Source organism: Aegilops tauschii, chromosome 5 (genome assembly GCF_002575655.3).
Source record: "Aegilops tauschii subsp. strangulata cultivar AL8/78 chromosome 5, Aet v6.0, whole genome shotgun sequence".
Lineage (NCBI taxonomy): Eukaryota > Viridiplantae > Streptophyta > Magnoliopsida > Poales > Poaceae > Aegilops > Aegilops tauschii.
The window spans coordinates 225,392,114-225,403,537 of record NC_053039.3 but is presented as its reverse complement, the minus strand read 5'-3'; the positions used below and the strand labels follow the sequence as shown (position 1 = coordinate 225,403,537).

Sequence of the window (11,424 nt, the reverse complement as noted above, 5' to 3'; positions counted from 1 at the left end):
CTCTTATGGGGAAATGTAGTCTAGTGCTTCCACTGAGCCATGGTAGTCTGCTACAGCCCGGTTTACCGGAGTCTTGTTAGCCCAGTTGCTACTGCTCCGGAACACTTAGACTGGCTGGCATGTGTCCTACTTTGATCCCGTGTCTGTCCCTTCGGGGAAATGTCATGCGGTGTCTTTCGGAGTCCTGTTAGCCTGCTACAGCCCGGATTCCCGGAGTCCTGCTAGCCCAGTTGCTACAGCCCGAATTCACCCGCTGATGACCGACACGTTCGTTGCTGGGTCATGTATGCTTGTCCCTGTAAGTTAGTGCCACTTTGGGTTCACGACTAGTCATGTCGGCCCGGGTTCTCTGTCATATGGATGCTAGCGACACTATCATATACGTGAGCCAAAAGGCGCAAACGGTCCCGGGCCAAGTAAGGTGGCACCCGTGGGAATACCGTGCGTGAGGCCGCAAAGTGATATGATGTGTTACATGCTAGATCAATGTGGCTTAGGATCGGGGTCCTGACAAAATTCTCGAAAGCATTCCGTGATGCTACTTAGTAGTAGGTATTCTACTCCTGGGTTTTGAGCCCAAAATTCACCCTACTTACTTCATGTTGATAGTTTTTGCTAGTTCCTTTAGGATATTAGTAACCTTTGCGATAGTCCCCAAGGTTCGTGGTAAATCCTTCTTCCAATACCATGAACTACTTATGGCAGAAGTTCCTTGTTGAACCAAAATATCACAATAAGAGTTCTCTTGATGAGTTCTCCATTCTGCACTGTGAATCTGCCAGTCCTACCTTTCTGCATAGATTATTTGGAAGAACTATGTTGAACTTGTTTGACATACTAAATCTATGCATCTGCAACTCAGAAAACCATATGTTCCTTTGAGTTGTCTCTCTTTAGTTCTATTCTGACCTCTGTCTATCAATTGATAGTCAGGATTGGGTCAAAGCCATCCTATTCCGGAATGACTAGGAGAAACAAACTCCAATACCTCATCCATTTCCAGGATTGGGTCAAAGTAGTTGTGCTCCACAGATCAAAATGCCAATCTAGCTTTTGTTCTGTTCTACCTTGGACTGCTACCCTCTTTATGCCGGGAATATCATAGGAATTGCACAACCTCTTATGAGTTCTTGATGTAGTGATACTTCTCGCCATAACTATTCATTCCTCGGTCACCGTGTTATTGTAACTGGAATGCTGACGGATGAATCGTGATGTATGAAATCAATACTCCTAGCAACCTCGTTGCTTGGTAGTAAATGGACAATCATTTCATTCTTAGTGTGTTGATTATTGAATCACCACTCTAAGATTGATCGTGCAACCTAGTCCTTATTTCTAGTGCACCCTTCGATCGATGAGTTAGGATTTTGCCAAACCCTCGCTCTTTTGATCATATCATCTTGCCTTGAAAGGCAAGATTGTTCTCGAGCTTAGTAACATATCGGTGGTTCGTGATTTTTCGGATATCTTCACGGAAGTATCACCAGGTTGTTCCCTGGCCGTTATGTTGAGCTCATGATCAAGTTGGTTTTCCTATAAACCACCCGTTCTCCAAGAATCTGTGTTGGGTACCCCTGAGCTAGTTGGTTAAGCTAAACAACAACTTGGAGAGTTGGAAGATAAATGCTTTGCCTGACTTAGTTCATTCCAAAGGGATATCCTTGTGTGTGTGTGTTGAAGAAAGATGACATCTTCATTGATTGATCCTCGTGATCAGTTGTTGGTGCTATTATCTTATCCAATCTTTGATTTGAGTGTGGGCTATCGTCAAATCAAATCAGAACCAACGATGTTCGTAATGTTGTCTTACTCGTGGTTGATCCCTCGAGCATACCCCATTGCATCTTTTGGTCTGACCAATGCTATCACCGTGTTCACTTAATCATGGAATTCCATCTATATGGAAGCCTGGATGGATTGTTGTTGGGCCCATTGACAACATTTCCATCTTGTCCATGATTCATGCTGAACATCTAGGTCAGTGTTGGAAACTTTTGAAAGCATTTTCTTCGTGCTAGCTCATGAAGGATATGTTCGATGAAAGAAGTGACTCCCTCTAATTCATGTGCATTCGATGCAAGTTGCCACCGTGAATTCGAGAAAGCTTGTTTTTGCCTTCTCCGGAACCATCCCAAGTCAGTCATGCATATGTGCGAAGTATTCTATGGTTTGGAGACTTGCAACCTTCATGCTATATGTATCCCTAGCACGCCAAGCCACTGATTGACTTGTTCAAGGAAAAGAAGTCTATGCTTGGGATCTAATCCATGGACTTGCGTAAAGACTTTGAAATCCTTGATGATGGATCCTAACCAGAACTTGGTAGTATTTTGTTGTAAGACTTCTATGTGCTCATGCTTGTCTTGGACAACGTGTTCACATGTATGTAGCAGAACCAGCTCATATTTTGGAGCTTGCTATCGTAGTTCATTTCCCAAGAATCTCGCAATGTCATCTCGTCGGTTTGTGTTGCAAACCTTCTTTTCAGACATGCTGTCTGAAATATCCTGTTACCAACCAGATCTGAATCTCAGGCAGATATGATGGTTGGAACATTCCCAGCATTTGCATTTTGTTCCCAGCTTGCACCGCCATTGTGCCAATCTCCCATGGGCCACCCTTCTCAGCAGTTGCTATTCAGGATCATCTTCAAAAGTGGTCCTACCATGGGTCCCATCCATTTCTGATGATTGGCAAAATATCATCCATTACATTGTCTTCAACAAGGTAGTCCACATCATCCATCCTAGTCTGAGTATGCCATTTCTTCGAACTCCTTCAAACGATCATTTGTGAATTTCCTTAGGCTGGTATAGAGAGTTTCAATGATCTCTGTATCAAAAGTAATTTTTTTGCCACTTAAGGGAATAATTTTACGAGTCACCTCTCCCAAGGTGCCCCGTTATGGGATCATGGTAATTGTTTCCTCGCTACTTTGAAACCCTCGTCAAATTGTTTCTTCCGTCCCTCCGGATGCATGTTTTGCCTCTCAGCTCGAGAGATGTTTCTACGTCTCATTCCGTGAGTTGATCTTGTGATCATTAAGATGATCCTAAGTTGCTCGAACCTCAAGAAGATTGATTCTTCTAAAATTCTCCCTTTCTTCTCGTTGTCATGTTGGATGTAGTTCTCAAAGCAAGACGTCGAGATCAAGGTGGTGCAATGAATCAACATCCTCGAGAAGGACATCTGGATCATGAAGATTGTGTTAGCTTCTGTCCCTCTGTCTTCTTACCTCACGACTTGAATCTCGGGACGAGATTCTTGTTTAGTAGGGGTGAGTTGTCACATCCCTAGTTCTGGTATGCACTAGGCTAGCCCTTCATGTGTGCATCATGTTTAAATTTCTCAGAAACTTGAAATGGGGATGACAGAAACCCCAGCATCACTTAATCCATCTAGGGTTACTAAAATACTTTTTCAATGAACCTGAAATGCCCTTCAAAAATGTTCATCATTTCTTTCTTGGTCTAGAACCACTGCCAAAATTGGTTCACATTTTTCTAGGACAGCTTAGGGTCACTGGATTAAATCATACTCTATTTGCATTTGGGCATTTAAATGCTATAAAATATTTTAAATGTCCAAATAATCATAAACTAAAATGTTTACTGTTGGAAATATTCCAAACAGTGGGCATGAGCAGTTTCATGATTTTTGAGTTGGTTTTAGTATTTTTAGAAAAGCCACAAAGATACAGAAGGAAATAGAAAACTGAAACAAAAAGAAAAGAGAGAGAGAAAGGAAACCTACCTGGGCTTACCTCCTGTGCAGCCCACCTCGCAGTCTAGCCACCTGGCGGCCCAGCCCACCCGCAGCAGCCAGTCATTACCAACCTTCCGCCAGGAGGATGAGGGGCGCGTGCTCGCCGCGCGCGTCCAAGCGCGAGGCCACCTCCTGCTTCTGCCGACGCAGGAGAGGCTCCAGGAGCCGCCACGCGCTACCCCGGTCCCTCTCGCCCATCGCTCGCCCTCGTCCCCTCCTCTAGCCCCCTCTCCCGAACGCGCCCGAGCACCTCCGTCGCCGCCGTCCGCTGCCACCGCGGCCACCAGCCCTCCCTAGTCCACACAACATGTTCAAGAGAACCACCTCGGCTCCGTCTTCCTCCTCGACGCTCCACGCAACCGGGGACGCACCACAACGCCTGCATCGCCCTCTTCTTCGAGCTCGGCCGACCGAGATCGCTGCCGTCGTTCCGTCGTCACCAAGCCGTCCCCGAGCCCACTGAGCTTCTCTTCGACCTCCAAGTGAGCTCCTTCACCGCCAACTCCTATCCCCATGGCCTATAGCTCGCCGTAGAATCATTCCCCGCCGTGCCCGTGAGCTTCTTGCCGCCGTCCATGACGCGACCGCGGCCACAGACGCTGTCGATCGCATACGAGCCCGCCAACGCGCTCAACACGTCCCCAGGAGACGAACGCGACCAGCCCCACGCCCTGTCGTGCAGCCTAGCGTGTTTTCGCCGAGGCCCGAGCTCCGGCCGCCGGACTTGTGGTCGCCGACGTTGATTTAGGCAGCCCCGCGATGCTCCACTTGCACCACCCGATGCGCCTCGACGCGCTGCTTCCGTAGAGCGCAGCCGTGCGAGCTCTCGTCGCCGGAGATGGCCGGACGAGGAGCGCCGCCGCGTCCAGCTTAGCACCGGCGGCTAATCGCCGTTTAGCTGATGTGGCTAGTTTAGATTAGGTGCTAACTAACCCCCACAGCCGCTGACATGTGTGCCCAGTGCCCCGCTAATTTTTAGTTAGTGCTAAAACTAACTTCTTAACCCTGAGTCACTGACCAGTGGGACCCACTGCTCAGGTCTGACCCTAGCCGCCCAGTTGACCCGCTGAAGTCACCGTGACGTAATGCTGATGCAATAAAGCATTTTCTGGATTTGGTTTATTTTAACAACCAGGAAATTCCAAAAAATGTTATAAACTTCAGAAAATCATAGAAAATAATCTGTAACTCAGAATGAAATAATGTATATATGAAAAATGATCAGAAAAATCCAATCTACCCATCTGTACTAGTTTCATGCATGTTTAAGCAACTTAAGCTTTCTGTTTAGTGCAAAAAATGATAAGGCACTACTTAAATTCATAAGTTGAGTTTGGGATTGAACCCTTGGTTCAAAATGACTTATACCCAGCTGGTTGTAGTTGCATTAGCCCAACACACTCATTTTGCCATGTCATGATCATGCATCATATTGTGCATTGCATTGATTGTATTTTCTCTCTATTGCCGGTAATTGTCCCCTCTCAGTAAACGTGGTTCCGACAATGAGATCGATGACACCGATGAAGAACTATACTATCTTCAGAAGTGCCAGGCAAGCAAAACCCCCTTGTTCATTAGGATCGGGGTCCTGACAAAGACGCGGGAGATCGTCTGCACCAGCGAACCAGACAAGGCCGACGAGATGATCTCCAGGCTCTGGAGGAAGGTTGGCGGCTCGCATCGTAGGGTCGTCGGTGTTGGTGTGCACTACACCAGCGAAGATGAACCTCCCCAGATGGCAGCAATCCTGCAGTTGTGCGTCGAGGAACTCTGCTTGGTGTACCACATCGCAGCGGCCACATAATGGTGACCCATCCTACTCATTTGCCCTATTTGGTTCATCTGTTTAATTAGTACAGTAATCAAACTTGTTTCCCAACTAGATGTACTAGTGTGGTTTGTGAAAGTGGATGCACTACTGCATTTTCTCAAGTAGATAAATGTATTTTTGAACCTGATGCACTGGATTACTATTTGGAAAATCTTGCACAAGATTAATTTCTGAAGTTGATGTACTAGTGTAGTTTCTGATCTTGATCCGATAGTGTAGTTTATGTACTCGATGTATTAAAAAGATGTTTCTGAACTTGATGTAGTGAAGTATTTTCTGAATTTGGTCTAATGTTATTTTCATAAGCAAAAAAACTAAGGACTTGGTGAAGCACTGGTTATGTGTTATCCTATTCAACAAAAGTAAACTAAACTAGTACTAAAGCAGCACATACAACATTGACTGGAACTATGTATAATCCAAAAAGAAAAATAACATGATGTACTTGAATTTAATTTTAGAACTTTGTTTACTAGTTTCTGAAGTACATTCATCCATTAATTATGCTGTATAAGCATCTACTTCATGGATTCATCGCTTGTAAAACAAAAAAAATGAAGAATTCAAACATCAAAGTAATGCTAATTTTCAAAATGTCTCTCCCCTTGAAGGCCCAAGCGCCTGAACGAGACGCTGCAGCATGAGAAGTTGTTCACATTTGCCGGTTTCAGCATTGAAAGCGACAAAGTGAAGCTGAGGATGTCTGGTTTGGAGATCAACCGCAACAAGTACATCGACATTCAGCGCCTCTGGAGAGTTCCATACACCAGAAAGGAGCACGACTCCTTGACTGATGTTGCAGCCAGCATCATCCACCCATTCTACAAAGGCATGAAGAAGAACATCAACACGCAGGAAGACCACAAACTGTGGGGGATCAGCCCGCTGCCAGACAACCTCATCGAGTACGCAGGAGTAGATGCGTACGCCGCGTACAAGTCATGGAACATGACCGACAACATCACAAATGGTTGGGAAATTGCAAAAGCGCGGGAGGTTGACAACTACTACGACTGCCCCTTTTGGGGATGAAGATACATCAATGTGCTGCCTTTGTTTTGCTTCCTCTTGTGCTTGCCTTTTATCTTGTTGTTTCAAATTCTTAGTTTGCTCTTGTTGGGTTGAACCAGTATGATTATGCCGTGCTTTTCATGGTTGAACAAGTTTACTTATGTCATCAAGTACATTTTTTTGCTTATCTCATTATATAAGTTTGGTAGCTTCTTATTTTGTTAATCCATCATTTCAAATTCAAAGTAGCTTCTGAATGGAACTTTGTGGCTACTCTAAAGTACTAGTTATGAAGCAACTAATCACACAATGTTGTTCCAAGTGTAGTTTCGATTCAGTATTGTATAGAAAACATAACATTGAAAACAATCAATACAATTTGAGTTGCTTAGCAACGCTTCAAAAGTTGAAGCAGAAATTCTTACTACTTAATGTACTATTCTCATTCATATGTAGCTGCTAGAAAATTAACAAGTACTACAACAGAAAAAGTTGAGAAGCATCAGCACACACTTATGTTGGTCACTTGCAGACTAAGAATGACAGTACTAGTACAGTTGATCGGACAGTACATACTTACTACAATAAAAAGTACAAAGAAGCATCAGTTCGTAATCCCCCCCCCCCCAAAATGTCAGACTAAGAACATAAGTGCTACTATGAATGGACTATCAGTACAACTTAGTCTACACGCAAGTACCATAGTGCTGAAAAATGATACCAGAAGACCCTTGAGAATAATCACAAAAACAAAAACAAAAAAGAAGGCAAAAAACTCAAATGAAAAAGATAACACTTACACAAAACTCACATGAACTAGAACAAAAAGTATCAGTCCAAGTTACTGGTGCAGTCAAGTACTAGATTCAAACAAACAAAAAAGTAAAAATTGACCGCCCAAGGACAGGCGCAGGCCCTGACACTGCTAGATACTTGCACTCGAGCCCGTGGGCGAATCCCTAGTAATCCGAACAACGCATGGCCAGCCGACCAGGGCCCACAGGTCATGACAGAGGGCGAGCGCCGTGTATAAGCACTCATGTAAGTATTCAGAGGAGTTCGACCAGTGAGCCTCGGCTGCGCTTATAAACAGGTCTAGAGCCCCCTCGACTAGCGAGGTGGGACTAAACCCAGAGCACACGCACATCCAGCAGTGCCCAAAACGCCCGCGCGGGCCATTTGGGTCGGAAAACGGCCCAATAGCCTCCATCGTCTACAAACACCCCACCAATAAGCCAAGTTAAACAAACCATAGTGCGGGGCAAAGAAATATAAACTACAAGAAAAATGTTTGAAACTGAAAATATAGAAGTTCAAATACTAGTTCGCAGGCAATAACTTTAAGTATGAAATATATAAACTACAAGAAAAATGTTTGAAACTGAAAATATAAAAGTTCAAATACTAGTTCGCAGGCAATAACTTTAAATACGAAAAATATAAATAAAAATAATTTTAGCTCCGCACCACGGATGATAAAAAAGGAAAAATATGATACAAAAACAATGAAACTCTAAAAAGCAGAGAACTTAATAGCCTATCTGTTAAATGTACATAATTTAAAACACCGAATTAAATATAACTTTCAAGTTCAACTACTAAAATGCAAGAAGTTCAAATAGATAATGTTTGTCAATTATGCTAAATCTCTTATTTATATAAAATCTGACTACTTCAACTACTAAAATGCAAGAAGTTCAAATAGATTTTCTTTGTCAATTATGCTAAATTTATTATTTATATAAAATCTGTCCAAACCTCCACGAACGATTTCGTTGTAAATGATCTCAATCCCCCCCAAAAAAAACTCAGCTCAAACATACATATGACATCAGTACTAAAAAAGCAGGAACAGTCAGGCCACTCACACAACTGTGACACCAACTTCCAAAACCGTACGGTGTATGAAATTACTATTCAGTTCACACATCAGTAAACCATAAGTGCACTAAAATGAGAATACAAAAACTATAAAGGCCTAACTTAGGTTGGGACAGATGAAAATAAAATAAGTCCCAGTTTTGAGCAACAACTCCTAGGGCACTGAAAAATGTTTTGAGATCAACTAGTGTATAAGACTTCAGTGGAAAACAATACTTAACATCCACACGGAAAAACATCACAAAGCATACATCACTTAAACAGTGCAAAATGCCATCATAACCACCCCTGAGACATGCAAGTGGGATAAGCAGATGATAAGTACAGCTTGACAAGACTACTCAGTGCGACAGTAAAAACACTTGGCTTGGACGGTTAGTTCTTCCAGGCCACCACCTGCGCCACCCACTGGGCGGTTGCCACAAGGGACTGCAAAACGGGGACCCCCACGACCCCCACGACCACTACACCCATGCCCCCGACGAACCGCCTCCCACACATCCCCGTCGACGCGCTGCAAAATACCCCATTGTCTTCCATCTCTGCCTCATTCACAGAACCACCATTGCCGCTTCCATCTCCACCGCAGACAAACCACAAACTTCTCTCTCCCAAGCCCACAGTCGTCGAAGGAGGGCGATGGCGGAGGAACCGTCCGCCAAGCATCATCATGGCGAGACGTTGGACAAGAGTAGCAACCTCGTCGACGTTCACGTCCCCAGCGAGAAGCGCGAGTACACAAGAACCCTCACAGGGGTTGAGCTCCACGACAAGGAGACGCTGGAGATCGTCTGCACCAGCAAACCAGACAAGGCCGACAAGATGATGAGCAGGCTCAGGATGAAGGGCGGCGGCTTGTATCCGAGCTTCATTGGAGTTGATGTGGAGTACACAAGCGAAGATGAACCTCCACAGATGGCAGCAGTCCTACGGTTGTGCGTCGAGGAACTCTGCTTGGTGTACCACATCGTAGCGGCCACAAAATGGTAACCCATACTACTTCTCATTCATCGGTTGTACTAGCACTGCTCCCTAAAAATTCCATTAAACTTGTTTCCCAACTAGATGAACTACTATAGTTTGTGAAGTGGATGTATGAGTACATGTTTCTCAAGTTACATGCATTTCTGAAATTGTGAAGTGGATTGTTTCACCAGATTAGCATCTGAAACTGATGCACTGGATTAGCATATGAAAAATGTTTCACCAAATTAATTTCTGAACTTGATGTACTAGCATAGATTCTGATCTTGATGCACTAGTATAGTTTATAGAATTGATGTATTAAAAGATGTTTGGTGAACTGGTATAGGTCCATATCTTGATGCACATGTTTCTCAAATTAATTTCTAAACTTGATATAGAATTGATGCACAAAGATGTATCAAGCACTTGTATAGGTCTTTTATTTAACAAAAAGAAAACTAAACTTGAAGCAAGCAGCACATATATCATTGACTCTGGTAAATAGGTTCTTGAATTTGGTGAAGCATTTGGTGAAGCACTGAAGATAGCAAAAAGGAAAAATAACATGTTTTAGTTGAATTTAATTTCAGGACTTTGTGTACTAGTTTCTGAACTACATTCATCCATGACTTATACTATATAAGCATCTACCTCATGGATTATCACTTGTAAACCAAAAAGCGGAAGAATTAAATCTTCAAAAAAGAACACTAATCTTCAATATGTGTCTTCCCCCTTGCAGGCCCAAGCGCCTCAAACAGTTCCTGCAGGAGGAGAAATTGTACACATTTTCCGGTCTCAGCATTGGAGGTGACAAGCGGATGCTGAACAAGTCTGGTTTGGAGATCAACCCCAACAACTTGATCGACATGCAGCGCAAGTGGAAAGTTCCAACCACCAACAAATACTATGACTCCTTGGCTGATGTTGCAGGCAGCGTCATCCACCCATTCTACAACGGCATGAAGAAGAAGATGGACATGAAGGAAGACCACAAACTGTGGGGGACCAGCCCGCTGCCAGACAAGCTCATCAAGTACGCATGAATAGATGCCTACGCCACGTACAAGTCATGGAAGATAATCGACAACATCGTGATAGGTTGGGATATTTCAAAAGAGCAGGAGGCTGACCCCTACTACCACTGCAACTTCGCGGGATGAAGAGGCATGAAAGTCTGCCTTCATGTTGCTCGTGCTTCTGCTTGTCCTTAATCTTGTTGTTTCAGATTTGTAGTTTGCTTTTGTTATGTTGAACAACTTGCTTATGTCATGTGTGTAAGGGTTTGAACAACTTATGTCGTCAAGTACATCGTTCGCTTATGTCGTTAAACATGTTTGCTAGCTTCCTATTTTGTTTATCCATCATTTGAAGTTGAAGTAGGTTGTGAATGAAACTTGATGGCTGCTATGCAACACTAGTCACGAAGCAAAAAATCACACATGGATATTTTCACAAAAACAGTGGCAGACTAAGGACAACAACAAATAGTAGTCTTGGGACGCTCAGTATAGCTTAGACATGTACGGTAGTACTATAACACTAAAAATCAGTTTTTAGTTTAAGAAGAACACTAAAAAGACTAAGTTTCCGCCGAGGACAACATTCAGTACTAACAGCATCATGCTAATAGTAGTTAGAAAATTACTAAGTAGTGCAACAGGAAAAGCAAAGAACCATGAGTACGTATTTCCTAGTCACTAGCATGCTAGGATTGAAAGTACTGGTACACTAGAACACACAGTACATTCATTCTACAAAAATAAAAAAGGAACGGGAAGCTTCAGTTCGCATTCCCTAAAACAGTGACACACTAAGAATAACAATAATAGTACAACTGAAATCTTAGTACAACTTAGTCTATACGGCAAGTACTATGATGATACCAAACATTGCCTTGAGAAGAACCACGGCCTAGAAAAAACAAGGCCAAAACTAAATCAAAAAGATATCAGTTCGACCAA

At 43.4% G+C, this 11,424-nt stretch overlaps 1 protein-coding gene across 1 annotated transcript; it reads left to right on the top strand.

Moving 5' to 3' along the window:
- The first annotated feature begins 9,133 nt into the window (after window positions 1-9,133).
- On the top strand, window positions 9,134-10,506 carry LOC141022695 (uncharacterized). The gene is made up of 2 exons (XM_073498959.1): window positions 9,134-9,480; window positions 10,203-10,506. Exons 1-2 carry the CDS (start codon window positions 9,134-9,136, stop codon window positions 10,504-10,506), a joined length of 651 nt encoding a protein of 216 aa, XP_073355060.1.
- Window positions 10,507-11,424: the final 918 nt, after the last annotated feature.